This window comes from Oncorhynchus gorbuscha, linkage group LG06 (assembly GCF_021184085.1).
Source record: "Oncorhynchus gorbuscha isolate QuinsamMale2020 ecotype Even-year linkage group LG06, OgorEven_v1.0, whole genome shotgun sequence".
NCBI classification, from domain to species: Eukaryota; Metazoa; Chordata; class Actinopteri; order Salmoniformes; family Salmonidae; genus Oncorhynchus; species Oncorhynchus gorbuscha.
This window is the reverse complement of record NC_060178.1, coordinates 86,136,797-86,154,664: the sequence shown is the minus strand read 5'-3', so window position 1 is coordinate 86,154,664 and position 17,868 is coordinate 86,136,797. Positions and strand designations below refer to the sequence as shown.

Sequence of the window (17,868 nt, the reverse complement as noted above, 5' to 3'; positions counted from 1 at the left end):
TCTGCTGACTGCCACGCATACAGAAAGGGGTTGTATTTTCTCTATACAAGCAGAGACCTGGCTATGTTTGTTAAGCTTTCAACTCTGAACCATTCTTGGTGATGTTGATTGCTTCATTTTTGCAAATCTTATAATAAAGTTGTTGTTGGAAGAATCTACATTCTCTCTCTTCCTCTGGAATTTCCCTGACAGGCATCACAGCAGCAAAATCTGTGACCTGTTGCCACAAGAAAAGAGCAATCAGTGAAGAACAAACACCATTATAAGTACAACCTATGTTTATGTTTATTTATTTTACCTTTTGTACTTAAATTATTTTGTACATCATTACAACACTATATATAGACATAATGACATTTGAAATAGCTTTATTCTTTTTAAACTTTGTGTGTGTAATGTTCACTGTTAATTGTTTTATTGTTCATTTCACCTTTGTTTATTATCTATTTCCCTTGCTTTGGCAATGTAAACATAAGTTTCCCATGCCAACAAAGCCCTTAAATTGAAATTGATTAGAGAGAGAGAGAGAGAGAGAGAGAGAGAGAGAGAGAGACATAAGGATATTACTCATCTACAGTGTCTGTCTCAACAAAGGGAAACCCACTGCCCTTAGCTACAGAATAAATTTACAATACTCATATTTTCTAAACGCTGAAGTCAAACCAATGGATTCACAAAAGCAATCATTCAACTTCGATTTTTCAGTTTTGAACTGACAACTGAATAAATAAATTGGAATCAGAGAAGACTGTGCAATATACATTATATACTAACCTACCTCTAATGCAGGCACACACACAATGCAATACGATTAGAACACATCTATTGATTAAAAATGGGAATGAGAGAAGACCGTGGTGTTAAACCAGTGTGAATAATTGATGTACCACTGCTCCTCTAACACCCAATTGATATGTTATGTAACATTAGCTATTTCTTATTTCCTGGGTCAGCAGCAGACCAGTGACATTCCCAATACATTAAAATCAGCCTGCCTCTTCCCCTGCAGCCCCATCTCACTTGCTTTCTCTCCTGCTTTCTCTATCTCTATGTCTCTCTCTCCACCCACTCTCTCTTCTCAGTGAACTTGGCTCTGGGCGGTCTGAGTCCCACAGACCCCGGGCCCAATAGAGGGTACCTCTTTTACGCCTCGATTAGATCAACAGTGTCATTGCATCAATGATGCATAATAAATACTGCAGTCAAACCTTTTCATTATGTAATCCAACATCTTTACTGGATATGTGCTCAACAAAAGTTCAACATTTACCTTTTGCTACCAAGTCTACACATACAGTTTGATGCACATGTTGGTTATATCCACAGAACAAAGAATGCACTGCAACTGCCTCTGCAACGCAATGCTGCAAGGCAAACGCAGTGTTCTATGGATATTAATGTACTTCTAGTGCACCAAAATGCAATCACGATGTCGATGTGATCCAGTCGTGACCCCTCCAGTCATCAGCACAAGTCACAGTCACAGAGCCACAGATGTAGGATCTAAAATTGGGCCAGTTTGCTACAGCAGGAGAAGAATCCTCCAGCAACAGGAAATGTGAATTATTATGTGGATCATAATAAATGGTTATCTTTGGAGAAGTTGATAGATTATTTGTAAGGGGAAATCAAGTCTGACATTTCAAAGTGGAAATTACAAACTTCAGAAGCCGTATAAACCTCAAATACACTACAAGTTTTACATTTAAGTCATGGACAAAGTGCTCTGCTTCAGTGAAAGGGTCCATAAGATACCTGCTCAGCCCAAATCCCCTTTTGGATTTGATCTGCTACCCATCTCTGACACCTGCTGGGCTGTGGCCAATAGTATGATATTTCTCTGGCTCAGAGTTAGTAGCAGTGTCCTCACCACCTTCCCCTACGGTGACCTTTTGACCCACCAGCTGGCACCGCATCATCTCTAGGCTGACTAGGGACCCAGTCTGTCTGTTCACTCACAGTAGCAATACAAAACCTGAGGTCCTTCTCCCCCTTCACTCCCCCTGCCTCCCCCACAGTCTCCCTCCTCCTCCCCCAGTCACTCACCTGCATCTCCTTGTCTCCGTACTTAGAGGTGTTCTTGCTGCCCTGGCTCTTCCTGCGTAGCTTCTTCAGTTCATCCTGACACTTCTCCAGACTCTCTCCTTTACTCTTGTGCTCCATCTGGTACTTCTTCAGAGCAGCCTGTAGGGGGAGTATAGATTCAGTTTTAAAAGCTCTACACAGAAAAACAGTTATTGAGGTGTTCTTCTTCAGGGTGATATGGGTAACCATTTTCCTTTGCATATCAGGAAGGGTTATTTACTGCCCAGATGGTTGTGAAGAACCAACCGGTTCTTCCCCTCTCCAAAATGTTTTAATTTCATTCCATGAAATGATAAACCGTTAAAAAAGTTCCTGTAATTTTATGTTACACTACGGCTACTGTTTGCAGTAAAAGTACTTTAAACAACAGCAAGTTACTGCAATAACACAGCTGAATTATGGTGTTATTGCTGTAAAAGGACAGTATGCTACTGGATGCTGATTACTTGGGACTACGCTTGATTTAATGACCTGATTTAATGAACTGTCGTAAGTTCTGTAATTGTACAGGATAAGTCATATTATAAACCTCAACTGGGATTTGAACTGCTATGCCACCAAAGGAATATAAAAAGGTAAAGGGGGATACCTAGTCAGTTGTACAACTGAATGCGTTCATCTAAAATGTGTCTTCCGTATTTAACCCAAACCCTATGAATCAGAGAGGTGTGGAGGGCTGCCTTAAATTGACATCCAAGTCATCGGCGCAAGAGGAACAGTGGGTTAACTGCTTTGCTAAGGGGCAGAACAACAAATGTTTACTTTGTTAGCTCTGGGATTCGATCCAGCAACCTTTCGGTTATTGGCCCAATGCTCCTGCCAGGCCATGAAAAAGACTGGCCACAGATTTAACGGCAAGAATACATTTCTGCATTTTTGCTAAAGAATCAAGTTCAATCTGACAACACGAACAAAACAATATTTACATGATTTCACTGTAATACTTATCCTGTAAAATTAAATATAAATAAATATAATAATGTATAATATAATAAATATAATAATTTACAAGAGTGTATTGTAACCAGCATACATCAGCATTCTGTCATTTTACAACAATAACGCCTAAATTCAACTGTAAAAATACAATATAAATTGTTCCTGTATTTTTTGTGCAACTCAGTAGCTGGTAACATAATGCCAAATTTCAGGTAGTTTTTAACAGTGTCTGCCATAAGTCCATCTGAAGTATTGTATAAGTGTAACTGTAGAACCTGTAATTGGTTCTACCGGGAACCAGATGGTTTTTCATGAGAGGGTTCTAAATGGATCTCCAACGGGTTTCCCTACAGGTACAAATTAAAGGGTTCTATGGGGCACCCAAAAGGGTTTCCCCATAGGGACAAATTAAATCATTTCTACTGGTTCTAATCTTTATTAATCTCCATCATACCCACACACCCAGTGGTGTAGCAGGAAATTGAGGTCGCTAGCAACAGTGAGGTTATGATTTAAAATCCCAAGTGAGGTTAACTCCTAAGTAATCAGAATAAAGAAATGTGCTGTCCCTTACCAGTAGCCGGGAAATATTTAACAATGTAATGAAGAACCCTCTGGTTCCTGGTATAACTGTCCGCAATTATACAAATTGTTATACAAAGGGTTATCCAAAGAACCAATATCAAAAGCTTTCTCCTACATGGACAAAATGTAAATAAAAACATGTTGGTACTAACTAGCACTTTTTTGTGTATACAGTCATTGGCTACCCTAAACTAGTGTTCTACCAATTAATTTATTTGTTTGGTCCCATTTCCATCCACCTGAGCACCTTTTATTCACTGATTGATGCAATACAGCATAATCCAAGCGATTGGGTTGCCTGCCTGCCTGCCTTTCTGGTGGCCGCAAAACAATGTTTCCAATCTTTTATTTCTGTCTGATGCAAAAACCTAGCTGAGCGTGGCTAATTACTTTTGCAATGTTGAATTAACAGAGCAGAGCAAGAGAAGGGCAGCATATGCCAGCATGCCAAAAACACACTCAAATGAAGTGATGAGGTAAATATGAATTTCAAATAGATGCTACAGTATTATTAAATGAGTGACTCTGGTACGGATTATATTTTGTGAGCATCCAGAAATGACACTTTCATTTAAAGGGATGTTTCAATGGGATGACATTCATAGTAGGCCTTTATTTATTCCCAATTCTGCAGAAGTTGTCTGGGAAAGCTTTGAAAAAGAAAGGAAAACCTCAAGAAACAAATCCAACACTTTGAATATCTCTAGAAATGTGTTTATCGCTTTAATAAAACTCAAACATCTTTGTATTTTCCTAAAATGGGTAATAGTCAGTAATTCATGGAGTGGAAAGTAAGAGAAGAAAGTAATTCATGTCATGTAACTTTATTGCAGAGTGGTTATGATTCAAACCTGTGGGAAATCCTCAGAAAGCTGTGGAGTGTGTCTCTAACTGATGATTTGATGAGAATCCTATCCTGGTTCCTGCTGCTCCATAAGGAGGCCTAGCTAGCTGACTTAAAATACAATTAAAAGCACTAGACTGCGTCAACTCGTTGTTAATGAGGCATTCACTTCAGCATACACACACCACTGACAGAAGTATATAGAGGCATTATATCAATCTGAACTAAAATTAAATGAACTCTGCTGTAATGTCATGAGAACACAGTTAGTAACTATGAATAATTATAGGTCATGATAAGCAATATTTGTAAGGGCCATCAACCTATAACCATTACCACAGAGTGAAGGTGAGAACACACCTAAAGGTATATTTAGAGGGTGCTAAACAACAAGGAGTTACTACAGTAAATGAATGGAAGACAACAATGAATGACCTTTCCTAGGAGGACACTCACATTTAGGTAGCGTGCATCCAGCTCCACCTTCTTCTCCAGCTCTGTCAGAAGCTCATTGTGGAAAGACTTCAGCTGGAGGACAGAAAGGACTCCAAAGAGTTAATGATAACATACGATACACCCACACATCTCATCACCAACACAGACAGGAATAGAACCTGCTTCAGGTTGTTACGTTCTCAACTTCCAAACCAGACTTGTTTGTTTTTAAAAACATTGACTAGTCTGGCTGGCTGTCAGCGTGTGTTGTGGTGTCAACGTGACTTGGAGAGAGACGTTTGTCGTGACATCAAAACTAACACACTCAAAGGATTAGGGGAGGTTGTATAGCACCGGTATGGAAATTATGTCAAAATTCATGCCAATGTTGAGGTTATTTATGTGTGTGTGAACACGTGCCTGTGTACTCTCAGTTTAAAAAAGTGTTGTCCCCATATGAGAACTATTTGAAAAACCCTTTTGGTTCCATGTACTGTAGAACCCTTTACACAGACGGTTCTACATGGAACCCAAAATAGTTCTACATGGGACCAAAAAGGGTTCTACCTGGAACCAGACAGTGTTATCCTATGGGGACAGCCGAAGAAGCATTTTGGAACCTTTTTTTCTAAGAGTGTGTATGTTGACAATTGACTTTTGCGTCAATAGAGACAAATAGCAGAGTTATCTCCAGTCCCAGACAGGGCGGAACTGAAAACAAACTGCAAAACAACTGAATCAATGGTGCCTCTAAATAATGAAACATCCCAGATTAACACAAGAGGTGGTGTCTTCAGATGACAGAGGGACTCTAATGAATAAAAACAAGAAAGTCCCCTTGGCTCTGCTTTGGAGTACTGCTCTTTCTAAAGGGCCCTTAAAGTTACTGTGTCCCAAATGGTACCCTATTACTTCTAAAGTACATTCTTTTTTTACCAGAGCTTATGAGCCCTAGTCAAAAGTAGTGCACTGCACAGGGAATAGGGAGCCATTCGAGACTGAAACTGTATCAAAGCCCTTTGGTCTCTTTTCTTCTCTTTTTGTCTTAGTAGTCTGAAGCAAAGTCTGAAGCAATAATATTTTCTTAAAATCTAGAAGTTGGCTGTGTGCTGTAAGAGCAGGAACAGGCGAGATGTAAGTGTTTATAAAAACAATAGTTAAGAGGCCAGTAGTCCATTGTTTGTGTGTGCGTAGTAGAGCTCTGTTCCTTTGAATTCAAGCATTGCGCAGTATCTTCATATTTTCAGGCAATGGCTTTAAAACGAGGATTAGCAAAATAATTAGTTAGCTCCTGGTATAGATTGTGATTGGGTGATACTAGAGTTGAGATGCCAGAGCAAATGTAAGTGACAATAAGCCTTCATCATCCTGATCATGGTCCTGTGTTCATCTCACCATATCTTCAAGCTGCATCTGGATCTGTCTGTGGACCTCAGCCATCTGAAAGAGTACGTCCCCTAAAGAGAGAACAGACGGGAGAGAAAATGGGGAAAAGAGAGAGAGAGAGAAAGAAAGAGACAGAATGATATTAAATATTATGTGTGTCGTTGAAAGCTACATCAACGTGCAAAAACCAGACCATGCAGCCACACAAAACACTTGGAAGACAGGTGGAGTGAGGGAGGGAGACGAGGGAGAGAGACGAGGGAGGGAGACGAGGGAGGGAGACGAGGGAGGAGAGGATGGGAATGAACATCAGTCAAGTCACGGAACTGAAAACATTGTAAACTTAAAAGAATAGAACACAAATACAAAAAGAGAAACAGAGAATGTAAGAAAATCACAAGCTAAACAAGATATCTAAAGACACAAGTCTGTCTGTAAAAATAAATGAAAGTATTCATGGTAATATTAGCTCATTTTACTAGTACTGAGAACATACAACACAAATACTCCATATATTCAGTACAAATGTGTCATATTATGAGAAAGAAATCAAATGAAACTTCCACAAATGATTGAGTACCTCTTTATACTAAGAGATAGTGCTTTGCATTAAATAAAACAACATATAAATACTTCAAACAAAAAGCAGAACCAAGAGAAAAGTTGAAAATAAAACAAACAGAAAGTAAAGGGTGATTCATGCAGCCAGGGAGATATAATGCGTGTCATTTTAAGATACCTACATGCTGCCTCTTCTGAATATGCAATGCATTGTAAAAAAAAAAGGAACAAAAAGATCGAGTTTGAGCAAAGAACGAATAGAAGGGTAAAGAACTGGAGAGACAGTGACAGATCAAACTACCCCAGAGAAACGAGACAAGACAGGTTTCCAAATAGGTTCCCCAGATAAAAGAATGAGACACATGAAAGGGTTCCACACACAAACGGTGATTGTGTTCACTCAAATATTGACTTAGCAGACATTCAAAGGGAGACGACTTACTGGAATCTATTCATTATCCATATATAAGTCAAAGAACTCTAATTTCCAATCTCACCGCACCCTCTCTATTTCTATGTAACACACTGCCCTACCCTGACATCATTTGCTGTATAATATGTGGTCAGTGGCGTTCTGAGTTCAGTAATTTAGGTTATTAAACACGTTAGAAAGGAGAAGAAGAGGTGAGGGTAGAGAGTAAAACTAAGGGGACATGATGATCCTTCCCATGTGGAACTAAAGAAGTAAGGAGAACATTCTAAGAGAACATTCTAGAGGGGGGCTTTCCATAGAATTAGGAATTAGAATACAAATTAATTTAATAGGATCTCTATGGGGCTTTCTTTTATGACATCACAGCATAGGGAGGCTTATCAGGAGTTGTTGAGGTCATCAAGCTACGACTCTAAATGAGAAGGGGATTTAGGAGTAGGGGAGGTTTGGAAAGCATTAAGGTCCCTTCTAACAAGGTTTGGACCGGATTTGACATTTTTAAATCCACAAAAACAGCATGTTATGCAAAACTGTTACAGTGCACATAACATATGAGTTTATTGGTTTAGAGATTATATTTTTAGCTGCACAATGCACACACTTAAAAAATCTTAAACTCTTACACCCGCTGATGGCATTTTCTAAACAACACATAATATTGTATACAACCCTGATCAAGTACATTTAGGTTTAAAAAATATAAGACCTACTAACACATGCTTAGTACTGTTAGAAAGGTAAGAACTGTGGATTCTGATGGTGTCTAGGTGTGACTACTACAAATCTACAAGACTACAATGATGTGACTACTACAAATCTCTTCCTAGTAAGAGAATTGAAAGTCTAGGTTTGAAATAAAATGTCAGCCATTACTGTTCACAAAGGATTTTAAAAAATAAAGTACAAAAAGGAATGAATACAACCCTGATCAAGCATAAACAGTTCACTTTCACAGCAGCCATGTTGTATTCCTTCTCACATATACAGTTGATGTCGGAAATGTACATACACCTTAGCCAAATACATTTAAACTCAGTTTTTCACAATTCCTGACATTTAATCCTAGTAAAAATTCCCTGTCGTAGGTCAGTTAGGATCACTTCATTTTAAGAATGTGAAATACCAGAATAATAGTAGAGAGAATGATTTATTACAGCTTGTATTTCTTTCATCACATTCCCCGTGGGTCAGAAGTTTACATACACTCAATTGGTATTTGGTAGAATTGCCTTTAAATTGTTTCACTTGGGTCAAACGTTTCAGGAAGCTTTCCACAAACTTCCCACAATAAGCTGGGTGAATTTTGGCCCATTCCTCCTGACAGAGCTGGTGTAACTGAGTCAGGTTTGTAGGACACCAGGTTTTTACATTTACATTTACATTTAAGTCATTTAGCAGACGCTCTTATCCAGAGCGACTTACAAATTGGTGCATTCACCTTATGACATCCGGTTTGTAGGACAACTGTAGTCTGGCTATTTTATGGAGGTTTTGGAGCAGTGGCTTCTACCTTGCTCAGCGGCCTTTCAGGTTATGTTGATATAGGACTCGTTTTGCTGTGGATATAGAGACTTTTGTACGTGTTTCCTCCAGCATCTTCACAAGGTCCTTTACTGTTGTTCTGGGATTGATTTGCACTTTTTGCACCAAAGTACGTTCATCTCTAGGAGACAGAACGTGTGTCCTTCCTGAGTGGTATGACGGCTGCATGGTACCATGGTGTTAATACTTGGGACCACGCTGTACTATTTTGTACAGATGAACATGGTACCTTCAGGCGTTTGGACATTCTCCCAAGGATGAACCAGACTTGTGGAGGTCTACAATGATTTTCTGAGGTCTCTCGAGTCTGTGAAGGGGTTCTCAAACTTTTTGAGTCTGGTGACCCCTTTTGTGATAGCAAATTCATCAGGGACCCCCTCATAATCAGAACGCAACTCGAGTGAGAGACAAATTGCATACAATGAGTTTTAATATGACTTCAGTCATGCATGGCTGGACGATGAACATTTAAAGGCCCGCCTCTTGGCATCGGAGAGAAAAGTTTATAGTTCTTGCAAGCCATCTGATGCATATTCAAATGTCATAAATCAGCACTGCAGAGCTCTCCCTGTCCTATGCCGTGCCTTGATTGTGTTACTTTTGATGATATCTTTAAATGTGCATGTACACCCTGGTACAGCTACTGTTGCTAGCCCCAAATCTGACTTGTGCTCTGATATCTGCTTCACTGATTTCTGCTCTCGTAAAAGCCTGGGTTTTCTGCACGTTAACACGAGAAGCATATTACCTAAAATGGATAAATTGAAAGTGTGGGTTCACAGCTCCAATCCAGATGTGTTGGTCATTACAAAGACTTGGTTAAGGAAGAGTGTTTTGAATACTGATGTTAACCCTTCTGGTTATAACCGTTTTCGGCAAGACAGATCTTCCAAAGGTGGGGGAGTGGTAATCTTTACCAAGGATCACCTTCAGTGCTCGGTTGTCTCCTTCAAGTCTTGACACCGGCCTGTACCCTACCTGCCCTAAGCTCTCTCCTGGCACCTTACACTAAGTCTGAATTTGTCCTGATAGGTGACCTAAACTGGGACATGCTTAAACCGCCTGACCAAGTCCTAAAGCAATGGGAATCCCTATAAATCTTTCTTAGATTATTACCAATCCCACAAGGTATGACTACAAACACCCAGAAAAGGCAACTCTCTGTGATGTTTTCTGTATTGCCCTTTATTTAACTAGGCAAGTCAGTTAAGAACAAATTCTTATTTTCAATGACAGCCTAGGAACAGTGGGTTAGCTGCCTTGTTCAGGGGCAGAAAGGCAGATTTCAACCTTGTCAGCCCGGGGATTCGATCTAACAACCTTTCGGTTACTAGTCCAACGCGCTAACCACTAGCCTACCTGCCGCCTGTAGCAATCACTGTTTTACAGCCTGTGTTCATAATGACTGCTCAGTGAAACGACCTGTCCTGATTTGTCATAGACGCTTGCTAAAAAAATGTAATGAGCAAGTCTTCCTTCATGAACTGGCCTCTGTAAAATGGTATAGAATCATCGTGATCCCCTCTGTTGAATACGCTTGGACCTTCTTTTTTATATTTTCAGTTGTATTGTTAACAAACATGCCCCCATTAAGAAAATGAGAATTAAAAACAGGTTCAGCCCCTTATATGACCTTGATCTTGCAGAATTACTCCAACTCAAGAATTGCATTTGGCGAAAGGCTTGGCACACGCATACTCAGGCTGACTGGCTCTCATTCAGGAAAATGAGAAATAAGTGCATTCAGGCTATCCGGAAGGCCAAAATGAGTTACTTTGAGGAGTAGGTCTCTCTCTGTGGGTCTAATCCCACGAAGTTCTGGAAAACGGTTAAAGACCTGGAGAATAAACCCTCCTCCTCACAGCTGCCCATGTCCCTTAATAATGATGATGTGGTGGTTACTGACAGGAAGCACATGGCCGAGCTCTTTAATCACCACTTCATTAAGTCAGGACTCCTATTTTATTCAGCCTTGCCTCCTTGCCCGTCCAACATTTCCTCATCTCCCTCCCATGTGACTATCTCTGCTGCTTCTCCCTCTTTTCCCCCTACCCTGCTACCAGGTTTCTCCCTGCAGGCAGTCACTGAGTCCGAGGTGCTAAAGGAGCTCCTGAAACTTGAACCCCTAAAAACATCTGGGTCAGATGGTTTAGACCCTTTCTTCTTTAAGGTTGCTGCCCCTATCACCACCAAGCCTGTCTCTCCTTTCTGGGGAGGTTCCCATTGCCTGGAAGGCAGCCATGGTTTCTCCTTTATTTAAAAGGGGAGATCAAGCTGATCCTAAATGTTCTAGGTCTATTTCTATTTTGCTCTGTTTATCAAAAGAGTTGGAAAAACATGTCTTTGGCCTGGTTTGCTAACTACCTCTCTCAAAGAGGCCGTGTATAAAGTCAGAAAATCTGCTGTCTCAGCCACTGCCTGTCAACAAGGGAGTACCCCAAGGCTCGAACCTCGGCTCCACACTCTTCTCAATTTACATCAACAACATAGAACAGGCAGTAGGACGCTCTCTCATTCATTTATATGCAGATGATAGTCTTATAATCAGCTGGTCCCTCCCCGGATTTTGTGTTTAACGCTCTACAGCAAAGCTTTCTAAGTGTCCAACAAGCTTTCTCTACCCTTACCCTTGTTCTGAACACCTCCAAAACAAAGGTCATGTGGTTTGGTAAGACGAATTCCCCTCTCCCCACCAGTGTAATTATTACCTCTAAGGGTTAGACAGCACACTGTCCTTCTCTCAGCACATACTGTATCAAAGCTGTAGGCTAAAGTTAAATCTAGACTTGGTTTCCTCTATCATAATCGCTCCTCTTTCACCCCAGCTGCCAAACTAACATTGATTCAGATGACCATCCTACCCATGCTAGATTACAGAGACATAATTTATATTTAGGCAGGAAAGGGTGCTCTTGAGCGACTAGATGTTCTTTGCCATTCGGCCATCAGATTTGCCACCAATGCTTCTTATGGGACACATCACTGCACTCTATACTCCTCTGTAAACTGGTCATCTCTGTATACCCGTCGTAAGACCCACTGGTTGATGCTTATTTATAAAACCCTCTTTTGCCTCACTCCCTGCTATCTGAGATATCTACTACAGTCCTCATCCTCCACATACAACACCCGTTCTGCCAGTCACATTCTGTTAAAGGTCCCCAAAGCACACACATCCCTGGGTCGCTCCTCTTTTCAGTTCCCTGCAGCTAGCGACTGGAATGAGCTGCAACACACACTCAAACTGGAAAATGTTATCTCAATCTCTTCATTCAAAGACTCAATCATGGACACTCGTACTGACAGTTGTAGCTGCTTCGACTGATGTATTGTTGTCTCTACCTTCTTGCCCTTTGTGCTGTTGTCTGTGGCCAATAATGTTTGTACCATGTTTTGTGCTGCTACCATGTTGTATTGCTACCATTCTGTTGTCAGGTTGTGTTGTTACCATGCTGTGTTGTCATGTGTTGCTCCCTTGCTATGTTGTTGTCTTAGGTCTCTCTTTATGTAGTGTTGTCTCCCTTGCTATGTTGTTGTCTTAGGTCTCTCTTCATGTACTGTTGTCTCCCTTGCTATGTTGTTGTCTTAGGTCTCTCTTCATGTACTGTTGTCTCCCTTGCTATGTTGTTGTCTTAGGTCTCTCTTTATGTAGTGTTGTCTCCCTTGCTATGTTGTTGTCTTAGGTCTCTCTTTATGTAGTGTTGTCTCCCTTGCTATGTTATTGTCTTAGGTCTCTCTTTATGCACTGTTGTCTCCCTTGCTATGTTGTTGTCTTAGGTCTCTCTTCATGTACTGTTGTCTCCCTTGCTATGTTATTGTCTTAGGTCTCTCTTCATGTACTGTTGTCTCCCTTGCTATGTTGTTGTCTTAGGTCTCTCTTTATGTAGTGTTGTCTCCCTTGCTATGTTGTTGTCTTAGGTCTCTCTTTATGTAGTGTTGTCTCCCTTGCTATGTTATTGTCTTAGGTCTCTCTTTATGCACTGTTGTCTCCCTTGCTATGTTATTGTCTTAGGTCTCTCTTTATGCACTGTTGTCTCCCTTGCTATGTTGTTGTCTTAGGTCTCTCTTTATGTAGTGTTGTCTCCCTTGCTATGTTATTGTCTTAGGTCTCTCTTTATGTAGTGTTGTCTCCCTTGCTATGTTATTGTCTTAGGTCTCTCTTCATGTAGTGTTGTCTCCCTTGCTATGTTATTGTCTTAGGTCTCTCTTTATGCACTGTTGTCTCCCTTGCTATGTTATTGTCTTAGGTCTCTCTTTATGCACTGTTGTCTCCTTGCTATGTTGTTGTCTTAGGTCTCTCTTTATGTAGTGTTGTCTCCCTTGCTATGTTATTGTCTTAGGTCTCTCTTTATGTAGTGTTGTCTCCTTGCTATGTTATTGTCTTAGGTCTCTCTTCATGTAGTGTTGTCTCCCTTGCTATGTTATTGTCTTAGGTCTCTCTTTATGTAGTGTTGTCTCCCTTGCTATGTTATTGTCTTAGGTCTCTCTTTATGTAGTGTTGTCTCCCTTGCTATGTTGTTGTCTTAGGTCTCTCTTCATGTACTGTTGTCTCCCTTGCTATGTTGTTGTCTTAGGTCTCTCTTCATGTACTGTTGTCTCCCTTGCTATGTTGTTGTCTTAGGTCTCTCTTTATGTAGTGTTGTCTCCCTTGCTATGTTGTTGTCTTAGGTCTCTCTTTATGTAGTGTTGTCTCCCTTGCTATGTTATTGTCTTAGGTCTCTCTTTATGCACTGTTGTCTCCTTGCTATGTTGTTGTCTTAGGTCTCTCTTCATGTACTGTTGTCTCCCTTGCTATGTTATTGTCTTAGGTCTCTCTTCATGTACTGTTGTCTCCCTTGCTATGTTGTTGTCTTAGGTCTCTCTTTATGTAGTGTTGTCTCCCTTGCTATGTTGTTGTCTTAGGTCTCTCTTTATGTAGTGTTGTCTCCCTTGCTATGTTATTGTCTTAGGTCTCTCTTTATGCACTGTTGTCTCCCTTGCTATGTTATTGTCTTAGGTCTCTCTTTATGCACTGTTGTCTCCCTTGCTATGTTGTTGTCTTAGGTCTCTCTTTATGTAGTGTTGTCTCCCTTGCTATGTTATTGTCTTAGGTCTCTCTTTATGTAGTGTTGTCTCCCTTGCTATGTTATTGTCTTAGGTCTCTCTTCATGTAGTGTTGTCTCCCTTGCTATGTTATTGTCTTAGGTCTCTCTTTATGTAGTGTTGTCTCCTTGCTATGTTATTGTCTTAGGTCTCTCTTTATGTAGTGTTGTCTCCCTTGCTATGTTATTGTCTTAGGTCTCTCTTTATGTAGTGTTGTCTCCCTTGCTATGTTATTGTCTTAGGTCTCTCTTTATGTAGTGTTGTCTCCCTTGCTATGTTGTTGTCTTAGGTCTCTCTTTATGTAGTGTTGTCTCCCTTGCTATGTTATTGTCTTAGGTCTCTCTTTATGTAGTGTTGTCTCCCTTGCTATGTTATTGTCTTAGGTCTCTCTTTATGTAGTGTTGTCTCCCTTGCTATGTTGTTGTCTTAGGTCTCTCTTCATGTACTGTTGTCTCCCTTGCTATGTTGTTGTCTTAGGTCTCTCTTTATGTAGTGTTGTCTCCCTTGCTATGTTGTTGTCTTAGGTCTCTCTTTATGTAGTGTTGTCTCCCTTGCTATGTTATTGTCTTAGGTCTCTCTTTATGCACTGTTGTCTCCCTTGCTATGTTGTTGTCTTAGGTCTCTCTTCATGTACTGTTGTCTCCCTTGCTATGTTATTGTCTTAGGTCTCTCTTCATGTACTGTTGTCTCCCTTGCTATGTTGTTGTCTTAGGTCTCTCTTTATGTAGTGTTGTCTCCCTTGCTATGTTGTTGTCTTAGGTCTCTCTTTATGTAGTGTTGTCTCCCTTGCTATGTTATTGTCTTAGGTCTCTCTTTATGCACTGTTGTCTCCCTTGCTATGTTATTGTCTTAGGTCTCTCTTTATGCACTGTTGTCTCCTTGCTATGTTGTTGTCTTAGGTCTCTCTTTATGTAGTGTTGTCTCCCTTGCTATGTTATTGTCTTAGGTCTCTCTTTATGTAGTGTTGTCTCCCTTGCTATGTTATTGTCTTAGGTCTCTCTTCATGTAGTGTTGTCTCCCTTGCTATGTTATTGTCTTAGGTCTCTCTTTATGTAGTGTTGTCTCCCTTGCTATGTTATTGTCTTAGGTCTCTCTTTATGTAGTGTTGTCTCCCTTGCTATGTTGTTGTCTTAGGTCTCTCTTTATGTAGTGTTGTCTCCCTTGCTATGTTATTGTCTTAGGTCTCTCTTTATGTAGTGTTGTCTCCCTTGCTATGTTATTGTCTTAGGTCTCTCTTTATGTAGTGTTGTCTCCCTTGCTATGTTATTGTCTTAGGTCTCTCTTTATGTAGTGTTGTCTCCCTTGCTATGTTGTTGTCTTAGGTCTCTCTTTATGTAGTGTTGTCTCCCTTGCTATGTTATTGTCTTAGGTCTCTCTTTATGTAGTGTTGTCTCCCTTGCTATGTTATTGTCTTAGGTCTCTCTTTATGTAGTGTTGTCTCCCTTGCTATGTTATTGTCTTAGGTCTCTCTTTATGTAGTGTTGTCTCCCTTGCTATGTTATTGTCTTAGGTCTCTCTTTATGTAGTGTTGTCTCCCTTGCTATGTTGTTGTCTTAGGTCTCTCTTTATGTAGTGTTGTCTCCCTTGCTATGTTGTTGTCTTAGGTCTCTCTTTATGTAGTGTTGTCTCCCTTGCTATGTTGTTGTCTTAGGTCTCTCTTTATGTAGTGTTGTCTCCCTTGTCATGATGTATGTTTTGTCCTATATTTATGATTTCTTTATTTTTAATCCTAGCCGCCGTCCCTGCAGGAGGCCTTTTGCCTTTTGGTAGGCCGTCATTGTAAATAAGTATTTGTTCTTAACTGGCTTGCCTAGTTAAATAAAAGGTAGAATAAAACATGAATTACTTTTTTTTGCCATGACGCAAGAGATTTTGTTGTTGTTGCAGCATGAAAACGAATATCCTGCAACACCAGACATTTTGCCATGAGACAAAGAGAAAACTTTGTAGTTTTAAATAAAATACTAATTGGGGGGAAGAGAAGAAATATTGATGGAATACTATGGATACCCATATGCCTCCCAGACCCATGTTGCCCAGGATTAAGAAATTGTATATTCGTTCCACCAATTCGGTGCCTTTTGAGAAGTGGAACTTGGTCCGAAAAAACATTTGATTTCATTGTTACATTCTGTCATAAAGAGCACATTTTCAACTTCATAAAACATGTTTCCCTATCTCAACAGGGTAAATAAATAAATAAAAATACTACTTAGTAAGTGCCTATTAAGTACCAAATAAAGTAACATTCTTCTTGAATCAGCCATGAATCCCCATGTGACAGGGGGAATTGAAACTTGCTTTGTGCAACAGGGAGTGGCAATTGAAGCATCACAAAACAAACGTTTAAATATTTCTAGCCTGCCTATCTATGGGTAACAGGGTTGACATGTTATGCTTGACCTGCTCAGTTTTCCTCCACAAAACACCAGAAAATGGTCCAGAATAGAAGAACCAGCTCACCTGTTTTTGACTATTACATGTTCAATGTTTCTTCATAATTAAAAAAAAAAGTGGTTTGACTTTAAAATCACTAACACTAAATGAATAATATTCTTCAGAAATTACTTTGTCAAAGCAACAAAATAACTAGGGCTTTACAATGACAGCAAAACAACATCTGTTGTTGCTAGAAATATTCATTTAAAAATTAAACCTTCCTTCCTTCCTCTTCCCACCACCCTCCTCCTTCCTTCCTTCCTTCCTCTTCCCACCACGCTCCTCCTTCCTTACTACCTTCCTTCCTTACTTTTCCCACACCCTCCTCCTTCCTTCCTTCCTTCCTTCCTTCCTTTTTCCACCACCCTCCTCCGTCCTTCCTTCTTACCTTCCCTCCTTCCTCTTCCCACCACCCTCCTCCTCCTTCTTTCCTCTTCCCACCACCCTCCTCCATCCTTCCTTCCTCTTTCCACCACCCTCATTCCTTCCTTCCTTCCTTCCTTCCTTCCTTCCTTCCTTCCTTCCTTCCTTCCTTCCTTCCTTCCTTCCTTCCTTCCTTCCTCTTCCCACCACCCTCCTCATTCCTTCCTTCCTTCCTCTTCCCACCACCCTCTTCCTTCCTTCCTTCCTTCCTTCCTTCCTTCCTTCCTTCCTTCCTTCCTTCCTTCCTTCCTTCCTTCCTTCCTTCCTTCCTTCCTTCCTTCCTTCCTTCCTTCCCACCACCCTCTTCCTTCCTTCCTTCCGTCCTTCCTTCCTTTCTTCCTTCCTCTTCCCACCACCCTCCTCCTCCTTCCTTCCTCTTCCCACCACCCTCCTCCTCCTTCCTTCCTCTTCCCACCACCCTCCTCCATCCTTCCTTCCTCTTCCCACCACCCTCCTCCATCCTTCCTTCCTCTTCCCACCACCCTCCTTCCTTCCTTCCTTCCTTCCTTCCTTCCTTCCTTCCTTCCTTCCTTCCTTCCTTCCTTCCTTCCTTCCTTCCTTCCTTCCTTCCTTCCTTCCTTCCTTCCTCTTCCCACCACCCTCCTCCTTCCTTCCTCTTCCCACCACCCTTCTCCTTCCTTCCTACCTTCCTTCCTTCCTTTTCCCACCACCCTCCTCCTTCCTTCCTTCCTTCCTACCTTCCTTCCTTCCTTTTCCCACACCCTCCTCCTTCCTTCCTTCCTTCCTTCCTTTTTCCACCACCCACCTCTTTCCTACCGTCCTTCCTTCCTTTTCCCACACCCTCCTCCTTCCTTCCTTCCTCTTCCCACCACTCTCCTCCTCCTTTCTTCCTCTACCCACCACACTCCTCCTTCCTTCCTCTACCCACCACCCTCCTCCTTCCTTCCTCTACCCACCACCCTCATCCTTCCTTCCTTCCTCTTTCCACCACCCTCCTCCTCCTTCCTTCCTTTCCACCACCCTCCTTCCTTCCTTCCTCTTCCCACCACCCTCCTCCTTCCTTCTTTCCTTCCTCTTCCCACCACCCTCCTCCTTCCTTCCTTCCTTCCTTCCCCTTCCTTCCTTCCTTCCTTCCTTCCTTCCTTCCTTCCTT

The 17,868-nt window shown here is 41.1% G+C and overlaps 1 protein-coding gene across 6 annotated transcripts in view; it reads right to left on the bottom strand.

The window, feature by feature from the left end:
- The window catches only part of LOC124038466 (brain-specific angiogenesis inhibitor 1-associated protein 2-like), a 185,740-nt gene that overhangs the window by 76,734 nt on the left and 91,138 nt on the right, over window positions 1-17,868 (bottom strand). For 4 of the 6 annotated variants that reach the window (XM_046354383.1, XM_046354380.1, XM_046354384.1 and 1 more), the window contains 4 exons: window positions 7,018-7,029; window positions 6,284-6,345; window positions 4,910-4,981; window positions 2,047-2,184 (listed from right to left, as the gene is read on the bottom strand). In XM_046354383.1, coding sequence (XP_046210339.1) covers window positions 2,047-2,184; window positions 4,910-4,981; window positions 6,284-6,345; window positions 7,018-7,029 — 284 coding nt within the window. The remainder of the gene's footprint in view (window positions 1-2,046; window positions 2,185-4,909; window positions 4,982-6,283; window positions 6,346-7,017; window positions 7,030-17,868) is intronic. The other 2 variants (XM_046354385.1, XM_046354381.1) reach the window with 1 other exon arrangement.